At 35.6% G+C, this 17,057-nt stretch overlaps 1 protein-coding gene and 1 long non-coding RNA gene across 2 annotated transcripts; one reads left to right on the top strand and one right to left on the bottom strand.

The window, feature by feature from the left end:
- The first annotated feature begins 6,513 nt into the window (after positions 1-6,513).
- Positions 6,514-7,953, top strand: LOC142533508 (protein PLASTID TRANSCRIPTIONALLY ACTIVE 7). Its single transcript, XM_075640315.1, has 4 exons — positions 6,514-6,609; positions 6,689-6,745; positions 6,853-6,915; positions 7,316-7,953. The coding sequence occupies exons 1-4, from the start codon at positions 6,556-6,558 to the stop codon at positions 7,643-7,645; spliced, it is 504 nt and encodes a 167-aa protein (XP_075496430.1). The 5' UTR covers positions 6,514-6,555; the 3' UTR covers positions 7,646-7,953.
- Positions 7,954-9,337: 1,384 nt separating this feature from the next.
- On the bottom strand, positions 9,338-10,593 carry LOC142533952 (uncharacterized). Its single transcript, XR_012816850.1, has 3 exons — positions 10,451-10,593; positions 10,303-10,358; positions 9,338-9,741 (listed from the first exon to the last, which is right to left on the bottom strand). It is a non-coding gene; the product is annotated as an uncharacterized LOC142533952 (long non-coding RNA).
- Between the last annotated feature and the right edge of the window lie 6,464 nt (positions 10,594-17,057).

The raw sequence follows: 17,057 nt of genomic DNA, 5'->3' as shown, positions 1-17,057 counted from the left end.
CCAAATTTAAAGTTACTTCCAATATCGATAGAGAAGAAAACATGTGTCTGTGGTCTTGTGACCACCGTGGTGTTCGTTGAAGGGGTCCAAATGAGAATGGGGGTTTTATGTAACACGGACTAGAGGGAGGTCAATTTTCCTACTGACAATCATCTTGGGTGGTCTGGAAAGCGTCGAATCAAGCCTCCAGTGAGAATAGTTGTGATCTCATGAATGTCCGGGAGCGGCCCTTCCTAATACAATTCATTAATCACAAGTGTAAATGTATATAGACGTTCACGCACAAACACTCGGCCACATTTTGCTTACCTCTCATCACCAACACGAGCTTTTAGGTTCATGAAGAAGTAAAAAATGAGCATTCAGTAGAATGGATCCAATACAGTGAAAGCAAAAAAAAGACCTCGAGTTTTAAGAAACTTGACCAAGTTTTGATTCCCGTAGGCCTCAACATCCATGTTCTTTTCTTCAGTCACCACACAATTGTCATAAAGGTGTCAGTGAGTAACATAGTGTTCATAGTAGAATTTCTTGGATAACGTCTTACTCAGAACATAATCTTAAATATCAATGTTGTCATTGGTAAGATCAACATCGTCCTCTAAATCAATGTTGTCTTTAGCAACAGTGCCTTCTTTGGTAGACTTCTCAAAATCATATTCGAAGGTGGAAGTATAATATTGTATAGGGCTGTTGTCATCAAATTCTTTCTACATTTTTGCATCAGGCTCGTCATTATCGATATTGGATTTCTTCAAATCTTTCTCCTCCTTCAAGTTATGGAGAAACTGGGCAAGGGAGACTTCTTCTTCACTAGTATTACTCGTGTCATTAGTGGCCGCAATTTCTTCGTCAGAGCTGGAGCTTTTATATTTCTCAGTAACTCTTTGATCTTCAGATCTATAGTGCTCTTTGGTTGCTCCACCAACTAAAAATCATTTTCATCTGAATCATCACCAGAAGTGAAGTCCTGGTCTTGGAGAGAGGGAGTGCGTGATGATTCTCCTTTAAGCTTGAAATTCTTAGAGGATACAAGGTTTGGATCATATCCAGTTTGTCATTTTGATCTCATGGGTTGAGGAGGAACATGAAATACGCACTTGAATAATTCAAAATCGGGCAGATTTTTTTACATCAATATCATTGCCCGATTTTCATAGGGAAATAAATTCTATGCGAATAGATTCTTTGTCATTGATCGCGACCATCTGAAGAGGATGAGTATCTTCGTGAGAATTAAGATTGTCAGATGGTTTTGAGACATTGGTTGGAACACTAGTTCCCGCATCCATCTCACTTCTGATGTCCTCCGGTGGTTATTTTCATATCATCCATATCTTCGGCTCAATCAGCATCACTAAACCCTACAGAGTTGGTAATTGTTTCCTCGGTGTACCATAATCCTATAATTAAAGTTCCTGCTATGTACTTCAAGATTCGTTTCATAGCCTTTAAGTGATTGATCTTAATATTTGGTTGATATCTAGCACATTACACACGCTAAACATTATGTCAGGGTGGATGGCAGTTAAATAGATAATACTGCCAATGATGCTACAATACATGATGTTGTCAGCACCTTCAAAAACATCGTTCTTACACAATTTTTCACTAGACCCATGAGAGTTTTCATGTTCTTAATATGTCCATTACAAAATTTCTTTACTAGTCATTTTGCATAATTGTTTTGATACAGAAAAATTCTATCATGCAATTGTTTGATTTTTAGTCCAAGAAAGAAACTTAATTCCCCTAGCATACTCATTTCAAACGTGAAAGACATACATTCAACAAAGTTATCAACATGTTTATGTGAAGAGTCACAAAAAATGATAATATCTACCTAGATTTGACATATGAGTATATAATCATTTAACCTTCGAATGAAAAGGGTTTTATCAACCTCAACTCGTTTGAAGCCTATCTTGAGTAGATATTCAGTCAACTTATCATACCACACACGTGGGGCCTACTTCACTCTGTTCAGTGCTTTCTTTATCTTGTAGACATAGTCTGAGTGATGTGGATCTTCAAATCCCTTCGGTTGGTTCGTATATGCTTCCTCATTTAAAATGACTTAAAAAATGGAATTTTCACATCCATTTGATAAAGCTTAATCCCCATGTGACATCCAATGTCAAGAAGCAGTCGGACTGACTCAATGCGGATTACATGAGCGAATGTTTAATAAAAATCAACCCCTCAACTTGTGTATACCCTCGAGTAACAAACCGAGTTTTGTTTTTAACAATATTCTTCTACTCGTCAGTTTTGTTCTTAAAAATCTATTTGGTTCCAATAACATTATCACGTTTAGGTCTTGGAACTAAATCTCACACATCAGGAAAAGTTGCTCTAGTTCATTATGAAGAAGAGAATTAATTCGGAATTCATCCTTTAAGGCTTCATTAATATTTTTTGGTCCAATGTTGGAAACAAAACATTAATGTCTTGCGTGGAAGTATATGGAAGTCATGCATGCTAACCAAATCATTTTCTGGTAATCCACTTTCTCCTTACATCGAGTACTTTCTATGTCTCCGCGCATATCTTCTATGATCTGGTATGAGGGGAGATTTTTCTGGTAATGCCCTTCCCATTCTTGTTCATACCATCATCTTCATTCGGAATTTCATTACTTCGTTGATCATCTTCAGATTCTGTCTATCTATGTGGCAGTGTTTTCTTAGGCGTGACAATATCAGATACAACATTTGTATATGTTATTGGAACTGAAGCAATAGATCATTTACATCATCCCCAATCTTCTTTTCTTCCAGATCAGCAAGGTCATCAAACACAACATTAACAGACTCCATAATTGTCCTAGTCCTTAGACTAAACATTCAATAGGTGCGACTTTTAGTTGAATATACAATAAACAAACATTTGTCACTCTTAAAATCAAACTTGGCTAGATGATCTCGATCATTTAACACACACCATACACATCCAAAAACATGAAAATATCATAGGTTTGGAATCTTTCCCATGATAATCTCATAGAACGTCATATTTGAACCAGTTCTTAAGTATATCCGATTGGAAATGTGACATTTTGTGTTTAAGGCCTTAGCACAAAAAGTTTTTTTGAAATATTTTTCAAACTTAACTCTAGCCATCTCTTGCAAAGTTCTGTCATTTCATTCATCAATATCGTTTTGTTGAGGGGTTTTTGGGACATAAAATTCTTAGTTATACATTTTTTATTACACAGAGAAGAAAAGTGAGTTCTCAAACTTCTTACCGTGATCAGTTTTAATTTTTCCAACCCTTAAATTGTTCATATTGCTGATTCTTCCAAGTAATTTCTTAAATGGATCAAAATTATACGATTTTTCTTGAAGAAAACTTACTCATGTGAACCGTGAGAAGTGATCAACACAAACAAATGAATATATATTTTTACTTCTCAAGCTTTCAACTTCCGTTGGACCCATAAGATCAATATGTAACAATTCAAGGTAGCGTGTTTTGCCAAAGTGTTGCAACACTTGATGTGGCACCCAAGTTTACTTGCCTTTTTGACATGCCCCACATACTTGCGGTATTTCTGAGGTCGGGATAGGCATACCTCGCATAGTATTATATTTTTCCAGATTCTTCAATGTCTTTAAGTTGGCATGTATCAATTTTTGATGCCACAAATCGAGTTCAATTACTTTTGTATGTCTGCAGGCATGTTTCTCTCTTAGTTGATAGCAGTTGTCGGCAGATCTCGTACCTGACATAACACATGCATTAGCTTTATCAAAACTTCTTAAATATTTTTGTCTAACATTTCATGTAAGTCATCATCAGATAGTTGAATAATGATTATTGAGTTGAAATTGAGTCCCTTGATATGAAGCACATTATAAATATTAGGAAGTTCATCCACGTTCACTGTCCTTTTTCTAACAATCTTTCTTTTTGCACCACCTCCATTGGTTACTCGGCCATTTTTTAGTTCAGTGTAATCGGTAAGGTGTTTCTTCGAATTTGTCATGTGGCGTGAGATCCCACTATCGAAATACCAGAGACCTGCAATGTTGGTTTTTAAATAGTTATAGATAACAATGCAACAAATTTCAACCTTAGGTACCCAAATCTTCTTTAATGAAGTTATCTTGTTGGCGATGTTACAGTTGATGTTGTATGACACGTTATGCAATATCCAATTGGTCTCCTAACTCATGTAGTCCTCTATCAGCTTGAAGCAACAAGGTTTGATGTGACTGAATTTAAAATAGAAGTAACATACAAAGCAAGGGGCTGCCAAGGCTGTTGGTTTAAGGGTTGTTCTTGGCGTGTGGTATGGTGTCAAGGGGCTGGAGTCGATTGGAGGTCGAGCACTAGCGAAGGCCGTAGGGTTTTTCTTTTTTGCGTGAGTCGGGGGTGGCTAGATCGGAGGATTTGAGTGAGTCGGCGGTGCAAGGGCATTTCCTATCCTTGGACCAGACCCTGGTGGGTCTGATTCATGGTCTAAGGTGTCTCGAACGCTGTTGGACTTGACCACGAATCCGATCAAGCGAGTTGTTTCAAGTTTGGCCGAGGGTGGGGTTCTTTTGGTGACTCTTAGGTGTGTGTGTCTTGCGGCGTGCATGGGGTTGTGAGCTTGGGTTAGGTCAGTCTAGGAGGGTCCTAAGGTGGGCTAGGAAGGGTTGGTCCAAGGTTGGTTCGAGCTGATAGGGTCTAGAGTCGAAGGTTTGCAATGTTAAGGCATTAGGGTTTGTGGGTGTAACGCACTGGAACTTTCCAGCAACTTCCAGGCGTGATTCGTGGGTCATAAGTGGTCTGGAACGAGTCGTTTAGAGGCTGGTCATGTATGTTCGAGTTATGGTTCGAGTTGGAAAAATTTTGGTTAAGTTTCGGGTTAAAACCGGGACCCCGGTCCAAATTTTTAAACGAATCGTATAAGTTTTGAAATGAGCTCGAGTTTAAGTCTAAGAAATGTTTATATTATTTTTTGAGGTGTTTTAAGGAGTTTGGTAGGCTTCGGGTCGAAATTTCGAGGTCAAGGGGTAAAATGGTCAATTAGGGTTTCCAGGGGCAAAATGGTCAATTAGGGTTTCCAGTGGTAAAATGGTCATTTTGCACCCGTGTCGAGTTTTTAGTCCTGACAGCGCCCAAAACACGTTTTGACATGTTTTAAATGTATATGTTTTCATGAATATGACTTTTTATGAAATTATGAAAAATATGTTGCATGCTTGGATTTAAGAAAAATTACGTATATGCATGATTTTTATAAATGATTAAAATGATTACATGTTTGAAGGAAGGGAGTTGGTTGTGACTAATATGTGTATGTATACTATGAGCTGTAAGGCCAAGTATCAGTGGATGGGTAATATTGCCGCTGATGTCCCCGCTGCAGGGGTACCACGGTTATACATAGATGGATCTATCGACTATAGCTGATACGAAAGTCACAATTAATGTACGGAATTCAAATAAAAGAGATGAACACGTATATGGTGATATGTTGAGACATACTTTGACACATATGTTTTATGTTTACGTTTACGCTTTTAAGATCATGAAATGTATGTTGATTACAGTACTTTTCACTGTTGCATGTTATGTATATGTACTTGTTATAACGTTATATGTGTGTTGAGTTTTTAGACCCACTAGGTGTGAATGATGCAGGTGAACATATTGATCAGGAGGTTGGAGGTGCCGAAGACTGAGTAGGCAGAGTTGGATGTGCGCACGCGAACCCGATGACCTTATTTCTTCTGCACATCATGTTTATGAGATATGAATGATTTGGATTTTTTTTTTACTCTTTCGTTTTGTATGTTGATGGTTGTTAAGATTTTTGCGTGCTTCACTTTTGAATTATTTTGCTCGACAGTCTAGGGTTTGATGTTCGTCATATTTTTAACTATAGTGTTTTCACTGATAGTTGAATATTTTATTTTTAAAATATGAAATTTTCAGTTTTTATCGCATGAATGCTTAAAGATGTATATTTTCAAAAATGAGTTTTTTAAATAAAAAAATTCTAGTATTATTTTAAGTAGTAGACGTTTCAGACAATCTCTCAATTCACGCCATCATGTCTAATATAACTAAAAATTGGTTAGGCCCACCCAGCCAAATAGACGAGTTGGGTTAACAATTTTTAGCCCGCCCAAATGGTGAGTTGCGGGTTTACCCACCCCACTGGATTGTTTTGATTACTCTAGTAAACACCACATCAATGTCACGTTAGAGGAAAAAAGACCAAAATTACCAAAAAGAAACGAAGATCATATGTTAAGATTGAAATTTGATAAAACAGATGATCAAAATTATAAAGAGATAATAAATATATAGAGAAAAAGATAAAATTTTCTCATAGAGGAAAAAAACACTATCCTTAAAGTAGTGAAGATAAAAGGTATTTCCAAAAAAAAAAAAAAATGTATGGATAATAATAAACGGGCCTAAGTCCCTTACTAAGCCCAAGTATATGAACTTGTTGGACTATAAATGGGCTACATCTGCCACTCGTTTCTGGCCCATTTCTTCGAAGGCCCAAATGCAGGAAATAAAAGTAAGAAAAGATAGGATAAGCTTGCTCCAATGGCTGCGTTATCATCAACCTGCAATGGCTTATCATATTTCCATTGTTTTCCCGTAATTAATTTGCTGAAGCTTTCTCGGTCGTTTTCTTAATGAAAGTGCTTTTTATGATAATTTTTATGTTTATTTGTAGAAAGTTGAAGTGAAATCAGAGAATAAATGGCGATTGAGCTGTGTTATATGGTCACGGGTATGGAGATGTTCGCATTTTTCATTTATTCAAAATTTACTTTTTCGTGTGGAATTAATTTTCTTTACGCATATGTTATTCACTGGTGCTACGTGTTTATTTGACAGGATGGTTCGATTTCTCAAAATTCAGGCCGCAGCAACAGGAAAATCTGGAGGCGGAGAAAATTGGTATGCTTGGACCCTAATTTTTGTTCTTTATTCAGTCAGTAAAATATTTGAGCTAAGTTTGCTACGATTGTGTTGTTGAAATGATATATTTTGTAGTGAAAGAATGTAGGAACAACCGGATTTGATTTGAGTAATGAGTTAGGGGTTACATATTCCATTGATCCCTTTATTGAGTTCGGGTTTTTAAGTGCTTTTCATAAAAAAATGGAAGCAATTTTAATATTTGAATGTGATAATAAGAACGATTGTATGTTGGTTGACGTGACCATAGAAATTCAGATAATGCCATTATATTTATCCTTCGAAATAAAGTGCTTCATCTTTATTCTTCCATAGTCGAGTTTAAATTCTGATTTTTGAAAGGGGCATGCCAAGTAGACCACCTTGATTTTTGGCACAGGCAAAGAAAGATTATATGTTGGATTCGAAGATGGAAAGAGTTCCTTTTCTTGAGGAGCAGGTGAGGAAGATAAGAGACACTGGGAAGATGTTGACGATGGACATTGAGAGACTCTTATTATCGGAAGACAATAGGTTTGAATTCGTGAATGAGATAGCTGCAGAGGCGAAGCAGTATGTTGAGAACAACCGCGATGAATATGGTGCAAAGAAAGCAATCCTACACGTCATTAGCAATCGGATGAATGATGCTGGATTTTATAGGCCGGAGGCGTACATAGAACCTGATCCTTTCAAGCCAGGTCCTGGGTACCTGAGACAAGAACTATAGGTATATTTTTATTGTCTGATTTATCGAAAGGGTGGTATTTGTAATATTGTTGGTAATATTGGGTATATCTGAAAGCTAATCTCAATTTCAATTCGCTGGGAACTGCTACATAAATGTGGATTATGCAAAGTATTGTCAATTTCGAAGAAGAGGACCTAGTTTTCCCTGTTGTACTGGTCCTTAGCGTCTTTTTACTTGGGCTGTTTCGAGTTTTGGGATAGTAATTGCGGTTGCTATATCTTTTTGAAACCTTTTTGTATCCTCCGTTTTGTATTGGTTCGGAAAGAAGCAAATTTTCTCCTTTGTTATTTTTGTGGCATTTGCTCTTGGTTGAGAACTGATTTTGGATGCTATAGCTTCATTCCAATGGTATTCACTTTGTTCCCTAACTATGTACCGTGGCGGTTCAAAAGAAAAATTGGACATTGCTATTATAGTAACTCTGTGCTCTTTTTTGTCCATATCACCCACACGAATGAAAGTCTTAGGACTTTGGAGGCTGGATAGGATGCACTTAAATATTTTGCTATCCAAAGGATAATAGATACTTGGACAGTTGCACTCGTCCAGCATAGATTTTTCTGAACCGGTGAAATATCAGCAGTAAAGAAAATTTATGTAATGATTTCTGATTCTTTATCCGATTTTGAATAGGTTCCGATAGTGATTGGAACTATTCGTTATACGTGACAAGCTAGTGGCCGAAACTTTGTATTCAGTTCCATGATAGCATCAATTTTTTCGCTGACTAGAAGCGCGAAATATATGTGGAAACAGACTCTTGAATGCATTGGATTCTCAGTTTTCGCAGCACTGTGTCAAAAGTGGTATCATTGACTTCGCCATTTTGTTTTAAACAATTGATTCACTTTCCTTGTCAAATACCATCAACCAAGTGCTCCGCCAGTTGACTATTAATTGGATCATTACATGGCCTTTAGGACGAGTCACTTGTGGAATGGAATGTGGGACTGTATGGATAAATTTGGGAATCTCTTCCACGTACCTACAAAATCAGGCATGCTTGGTTCTACCTTTTTTTTTTTGGGTTTTGGGTTGGAATTTTGGGAGATAATTGAATCTATTTATGAATACAAGGCATCTGTGGATTTGTATTTTGAATCAATTTTTAGTAGAGAAAACAATCATTTTAGTCCTCCCAAGTTGACATTTTTTATGTTCGGTCTTTTAGTTTGTCAAAGTTGTGTTTTAGTTTTATAATATTATTTTTTTATTCTTATTTCATCGGATCGCTGACATAACATTGTAAAATGCTGACTTGACATTGAAAATTAATTATTTGTCCAGCGTAATGTCAGAACTTCGTTGAAATAAGATTAAAAAACATCAAAAACCAAATTTATGGATTGAAACTCAACTTTGACAAGATTGAGGACAAAAAATTGATAACTTAGAGGATTACCAAAATAACATGACAACTTAGATTAGTGAATTAACTATTCTCATATTTAGTGTAAATTAATGTGAAGACATTAAAGATTTTGTTTTATAGGTATTATTACTTTATATTTGAATTAATGCAAGTGAAATCGAGCAGGTGATAGTTGTATATGCACATCATCAGAATGACTAAAATTAGGAAAAAAAATACAAATTAGGAAAAAAAAAAACATGACTAAAATGTAAATTATGCAAGATATAAGATTAAAAAAAAAGTAAGTTTCTCTTAAATTTCAGGTTAAACCGTGGTACAAAAGTACTCATCGATCGATTAAATTCTTGGACATACCAACCGATTCTTGCATGCTTGTCCTGATACCAGAAGGATAACACATGAAGGAATTTTTGAAGCTGCATGGTTTTATTTTCTTATTATCATACATAATATAATAACATAAATGCATTGCAAGATTGGAAGCCATACTTAGTGCTATAATGTCTAGCATCGGCAATCCTTTAAACCAGAAATTAACCGCAAGGCTAAGTTAATAGAGATATATATATAGTCAAGGGTTTTTGCTGCCGCCACCACCTCTCTTTCCTCTCGATTTATGCTTCGGATTAGCGCCCGCGTAGTCATAATCGAACACATTCTGAAATCCCATAAGTTTTCTTGAATTTTCTTGGATTCCAACCTGCAACAAACATGTTTTCTCAAGAACTATATATATCACTTGATATTTGGTGGGGTTCGAGTTTTTGGCCTAATTTAAATGTAGAAAAGGTGACAGCTAAACACCTTAAACGTGCAAGATTTTGGTTCATTAACTCGTCAAACTAACTCTGGTTCTAGTGTACTGGTATATCTTTGAAAAGAAAATAAAAACGAGAATTACATTAGTCGTGATTCGGGAACATTCTTGCATGCATTGCTCCACTAACATTCAACGTAAGTATATAAAAAAACCATAAAAATTATGGACTTTTAAACTCAAGAAAACTTTACGGGATTAATCAAACTGACATCGAACGCATTTCAGAAGTTGATTTCCTGCATTCTTAAAAGCAAGAGCTGGATCTCTGAAAGCATTTTGAAGCTACTATCATGTTTAGACGTTAAAAGGGGCTAGAGGCTTGACCAGAGAAATCAAAATAAAAGGGTTTCGATTTATGTTGAAAATGGGTGCTTTCTTAAATAAGATCATTTAGGTGAAAATAGACAATTTTAGTACAAAAGTAAAATTCATCAAGTTTACCTTTGGGAGTAAGTGGACAGGATTAATGACATCAATGCAAGAGCCTCCAACCTTGGCTACAAAAAGAAGAGTAAGCAACTTAGAGGTCGTAAAATTACCACATCTCCCAGTGTACCACTATATATATATATACAGATAGCTTAATCACCTTCTGATAACATCATAAATAAAGAGAGATTGAAAATTAAAATAGAGGATTTTATTCTTGCGTACTTCATGGCTTTCTGTATATAAGATCTAATTTAATTATACTATGCTTCTCTTATATTTTGAGAGGCCCGGGGGGAGAAATAAGGAAGGGGGCTGTTCTTATAAAGTGTCGATTTTGGCGTCTGACTTACTGTTTAGACAATAAAATTTTCAACATATAAGCAGATGCAATTACATGCATCACATCTACGATAAACATCTTTTTAAAAAGTGCTAGTGAATTAAGAATTTTCGGGATTTGAATGGACAAAATTATGAGACTTTAATTCAAGAATTCATCAGAGGATATTTTGCACTAGAATCATTGCAATTTCTTGTGTGAATATGCATGTGTTGTTAGTTCATGACGAGAATGTATTCTTGGAGCACTACCTCAATGATGCATCTAAGGCTAGATACCACATCTATTATTAAACACAAAAATTCGTAGTGAGATACTCTCGAGAGTTAAGTTTATGATACTGATTTCTAATCTGACTCGGTCAATGAAAAATCTGTGGGTCTCGGTAGGGATGTTCAAACTTCGGATAAAACCGAAAAAACCGAACACCGAACCGAAAGAACCGAATTTTATAATTCGGATATAAATGTTAAAACCGAAGTTTATTTGGTTCGGTTTTGGATTATATATCTCAAAACCGAAAAAACCGAAATTTCATTAAATTAATAATTTTTTTTATATTTTTATTATTATATATTTTTATATGATATTTAGTTAATGCAAAACCATTTTGAACAATTTTTAGTAGATTGTTGTTTGTTTAATTAATTTAGACTTTATATTTAAATATTTTACTAAGAAAACATATAGAAAGTTAACATATTATATTTTACAATATATTTATATTATTAATTTAAATAATTATACCAAAACCGAAATAACCGACCGAAATAACCGAACCGTTTTTGTAGAAAACCGAACCGAACCGAAGAAAAATGGTTCGGATTCGGATTATATATTTCTAAAACCGAAAACCGAAAAAACCGAAATAAAAAACCGAAAACCGAACCGAACCGACCGATGAACACCCCTAGGTCTCGGGGTTCCATTCAATATATCAATATATTCTGGGTTTCATCACCTTTTGGTGAGGTTCGAATCCGAAAGGGTTGTTGCTCATAAACGTACAGGAAATTAATTAAAATATTATAATGTGTGTATCAGAAGTTAGTGTTGTGTTCTGGTGTTGTAAACACGAGTGCACAACATGCAGCGGAAATTTATATTTAACACACACGTAAGCTTTAATGAATAAACACCAGATTTAAATTATGTACAAGTACGAATATTTTTGTGATGCCTCATGGCAAAAATTTCACTAAAAATATATGTAAATCGTTCACACCAAAACAATACTAGTGAAAATAACAAAATTAAATTCCTTGACACTCCAAGGATTTAAAACATGCATAAAAAACACAAATCAAATCTAGATGCATAAAACAAACATGTATTGCTTAAAACTAAACGAAATCACTCTTCGATCAGCACTCTGCGTCAGTGTTGTTCTTCGAGTGTTGGCAACACCAATCAGCAACACGGTATAAAAGTGAATCAATCACACAAACTCTTCATAGGAAAATCTTCAACTCTGAACTATGAGTGTATTCAGAGACAAACTCTAGCAGCTTTCCTGTGCTCCAAAGTGATCACCCGACCACAAAAAAACGTTTCATCAAAATAGCTCGGCTCTTGTATTTTTTTTCCTTCTATGCAAGAACTCATCAGCCGATCCTCTCAAGAGCTTACACCAAAAGGCTCACACGAAAAGCTCCTGCAAAAGTGATCACTGATCACAGAAAAACTACAGAGCAAATATATGTTGGACTTTATAGTTTTCTTCTCAATAAAAAGCTCTATGTCCATTTCTCTCTCTACCACACCTTTTCTCTCCAAAGCCTCTTCTCTCTCTACAATTCTCTCCTTCCTCAAAAAGCCCCTTCTACGGCTATAAGGCTATACATATTTATATCCATGATTTGACCTAAAACTTATTCCATAAAAGAGTCCTAAAAAATATGGAAACAAGATTTTCATTAGATATAAAACCCTTTTAAACAAGAATAAAATATGTTAGAGATAAAAATCATATTAAAACAAATCATATAATAACTAGATATAAATCAATCAAGTTCTTATCATCTAAAAATAAATCAAGTAAGATATCATAATCTAGAAATAAGTAAACAAAAAAATTATCATTTAGAATTAAATCAAGCAAGATTTGATAATCTAGAAAGACAAAATCTTAAATTGATAATATCAATTTAGCAAAATAATAAAGGAATGAAATATTCTTTTCAATCTCCCCCTTTTTGCTTTTCTGTACAAAACATCCAAAAATGATAATCTTGGTAAGCATCGCAGTCAATTAAGCTCCCCCTGCATTTGAGTGTGTCTCCCCCTGAGTCAAAGTTCATCTCCCCCTGAATTAAACATGTTATAGCACTGGTGTTGTTGACAGTGTTGTCAATACCATAGTTAGAACACCTGAAAACATAAGAAACATACGAAAGAAAAATTCAATAATCACGCAAACAGATATAAGAGCAGTCCAAAAACATCATTACAGACAGAACATAAGTATTCAACTTTTATCTTCTTCTGTGTCTGTAAGCTCATCAGTCTCAGCAACTCGAGATGCTTCAGCACCATCCATAGCACCATTTGGTTCTCCTACTCCCCCTTTTTGGCCAGAATGTAAGCCAACTTCCAACAGTGGACTATACTCAGTCACGTAGTAAGCAGTGAGTTATTTGGCCTTTTGAATCTGCTGTAGATCAAAGTCAATTTGGGCTTGTAAGTGAAAAACATAGAGCATGACAAATACATCGGGAGTGGAAGTGGACGAGGACGCCATGTTGCCAACACCATTGGCAACACCAGTAACTGACCAAGGTAGGTCCAGTTTCTTGTTACCCTTGAAATAAGGCGAAGCGATCTTGAGGGTTTCGCTCACATAAAAAAAGATCTCATCATCTTCTTTGAGAAACCCCTATAACTCCAGTATCCCAAAGATCAGGGAAAAAAAGTAGCCTCGTAAATTTCATCTTCTTCAACCGCGGGGGTATTGTAAAATTATTGATCACATTCGGGGAGAAATTGAACATTTAATTCGTAGCAAACAGTCATCGATCTTTGAAGAATGTCGTCAAATTTTGGTTGGCCATACTTCTCCATGTCAATGTTCTTCTTTTCAATAAATTCTCTATTCACAGAGAGAAGCCATTGGACTAAGGCAGCTTCAGTGTAGAACTTGGTGGAGACAGAATGACTCACATCATAATCAAAAGAGTCAATGTTGTCAGCGGTGTTGACAACATCGGACTCAACATCAGCAGTATCTTCAGCCACCTGTAAATTGTGAGAGAAAATTATAAAGATATATCAGGAGTTGCGCACAAAAAAAAAACCACAAAGAAATCACGAGAGCAATGAAAGATGCGAGAGTAATTGAAAATAAGCAAGAGTAATTATCAGAAATTCAACGGTAACAAAACATATATACTCTTGCTCCAGCAAAAAAAATCACATTGATTCACTCCTTCAGTTCTGAACAATCCACACGGTAAATGTAATATTTTCGAAATTTACCCAAAAAAACTAATTCTGGTTTAATCCCAAAATCAAACAGTAAAATTTATTCAAACTCGTGTTATGACGATTTCAAAAGAATATCCAGTGAAACCCACGTCGATTATAACCCACTGACACAAGTAGTCACATAAATTCAAAATTTAGGTAATCAAGGTTTTTATCAACTGTCATAGGTCAGATACTGATATGTCACTGCACATGATGGATTCACGAAACAAACATCAATATGCATGTCCTAAATATGCCTCCAATATGATGAATTATCGAAATGTTAGGCAGTGTATAAATTGTGCAGTGTCTGAACTTAGTGTTGGCAACACCTCCTGGCAACACCACTGAGTTTTAGTCAAACTTCCATAAAATTTTCTTTTGATTCAGAAATGGTAGCTCCCACACTAGAAGAACGGTCTTCAGTGCACTCCCCTAGGTAGCTTTTTCCATCACAAAATTTACTTAGAAGTGGTAGCTCCCACACTAGAAGAACGGTCTTCAATCGACTCCTCTAGGTAGCTTTTTCCATTTTTTTCTAAAAATTTTTTTTTATTTATCTCTTTTCTGTTTTTCTCCTCGGGCTCGCATTTTCCAAGTCACTTTTTCACATTAGACAAGATCATGATTTCCATGAATATCCTCAACTACTCGGTGCCTTGGATTGAGCATAATTTGTTACTCGACATTTGATTGAAAGTATGAACACTCAGAGAGTACCTTTCAGAAATTGCCTTCACTGTTCAGACATTACAAAAATAAATAGGATGGTTATGATTATGCAGTATACCTAACATCCTGAAAATAGACATGCAAAAATGGTGTTGTCACCGGTGTTGGCAACACCAATGACAACATGTGTGTGTGATTATTGTACGCACATGCTGAGAGACTTCCGAAGATTGGAAAATCTCTCAAAGTCCAAAGGTTTCGTGAATATATCAGCCAGTATATTCTCAGACCTAACAAATTCCAGTCGAATTATGCCTTTTTCAACCCAATCTCGAATAAAGTGACGTCTTATGTATATGTGTTTTGTTCGAGAGTGTTGAACAGGATTCTTAGAAATGTCTATAACACTTGAGTTGTCACAATATACCATCATGTAATTGCTTAACTTGTAATCCAATAAAAATTTAGTTCTCCTACCATGCTCATTTCGAGCTGTGATGACATGCAATCCACAAAGTTATTCACAAGTATTTGAGATGAAGAACCGAAAATAATATCATCTACATATACTTGACAGATAAAAATATCAGATTTCAGTTTTTGAATGAAAAAGGTTTTGTCAACCTCACCTCATTTGAAGCCCAGGTTTATCAAGTATTCGGCCAACCTACCATACCATGCCCTGTGGATCCTGTTTCAGTCCATACAAAGCCTTCTTCAATTTGTAGACATCGTCCAAGTGGTGGGGATCTTCAAATCCTTTAGGTTGACTAACATAGGTCTCCTCATTCAGAATTCCACTCAAGAAAGCACTTTTTACATCCATTTGATACAATTTAATACGCATGTGACATGCTACAGCAAGCAACAATCGGACAGAATCAATATACTCTTGAGCTACCAACCGAGCTTTGTTCCGAACAATGTTACCAGATTCATCTGTTTTATTCTTGAAAATCCATTTTGTTCCAATAACATTGGTATTTAAAGGTCTGGGCACTAAATCCTATACATCATTGCGCGCAAATTGTTCAAGTTCTTCATGCATTGCATTGACCCAGAATTCATCTTTTAGTGCATCATTAATATTCTTGGGTTCAATTTGAGACACAAAACACGAGTGACTTACCTGGAAAAATGTGGAGCTCATGCAGATTAAACCAATCATTTTGCGGTAGTCCACATTTTCTTTCTTTCTTGTTTGCACATCATCATGTAATTCACCAATGATGTGTGATGATGGATGATTCTTCTGAATCTTGCTGGGAATTTCTTTTTCATAATTGATCACCATATCATCATTATCATCGTTATCATTATCCACAGTTTCTGTTTGGTTCAGAGGCGGTGTTGTGCTTGGTGTTGCCTCCCTGGTCTCAACACCAGACTCAACAATGTTTCTGGTCAGTGGCTCACTTATATCAAGCAATTCTTCTACATCATCCTCCGGTTTTTTAACTGCCAGATCTGCAAGATCATCAAACACAACGTTAATTGATTCCATTGTAGTCCTGGTTCTAGATTAAATACACGATAAGCACAGTTATTAGTAGAGTATCCGAGAAACAAACATTTATCACTTTTGGAATCAAATTTAGCTAGATCTCTATCATTCAACACATAACCTACACTGTAACGAACCGTACTATTTAACTACTTGAAATTTGCGAAAAAATAAAAATTTTCTTAAATACAAAATAAACTTTCAAATTTGCATTAAAATAAATTTCTCGTCTAAAACATTTGAAATAATAACAACCACAACCAAATTTGCCAAAAAAAATAATCGTTTAAACATCATAAACACTTCATAAAAATCATAGTATTTGAAACAACATGCATAAAATATTCATAAAAACATGGGCGGTCCTCGGGTTCAGCCTCCCGCTCAGTCCAAGCCAGCTCACTGGTCCTCACCCCTCGTCTCCTCAAATGCATCCTCACCTGCATCGATCAAGTCTAATGAGTCTAAAGACTCAACATGTATAAACTGGGAGTAACGAGTAATACATAATAAAATCACATGAAACCTTAAAATAGAGCGTATGTACTTGAAACTTGAACCTGCATACTTAAAAGCCTGAACGTAACATACTTGAAACTTGTGCATACATACATAAACATAGGCGTGCCATCATCATAAGACTTTTCTTAAACATGCTTGCATACTTGTACATACTTGAACATTCATAACTTCATCATTTTGCGTAGAGGCATGTTTCAAAGCAAGTGACCCATACATAAATACGCCTGATCAGACTAAACCACAGTACTGGGCTGGCAGGAA

This window comes from Primulina tabacum, chromosome 18 (genome assembly GCF_025594145.1).
Source record: "Primulina tabacum isolate GXHZ01 chromosome 18, ASM2559414v2, whole genome shotgun sequence".
Classification (NCBI taxonomy): Eukaryota; Viridiplantae; Streptophyta; class Magnoliopsida; order Lamiales; family Gesneriaceae; genus Primulina; species Primulina tabacum.
Note: the sequence above shows the minus strand (reverse complement) of the source record. Positions and strands in the feature narration are given on the sequence as shown.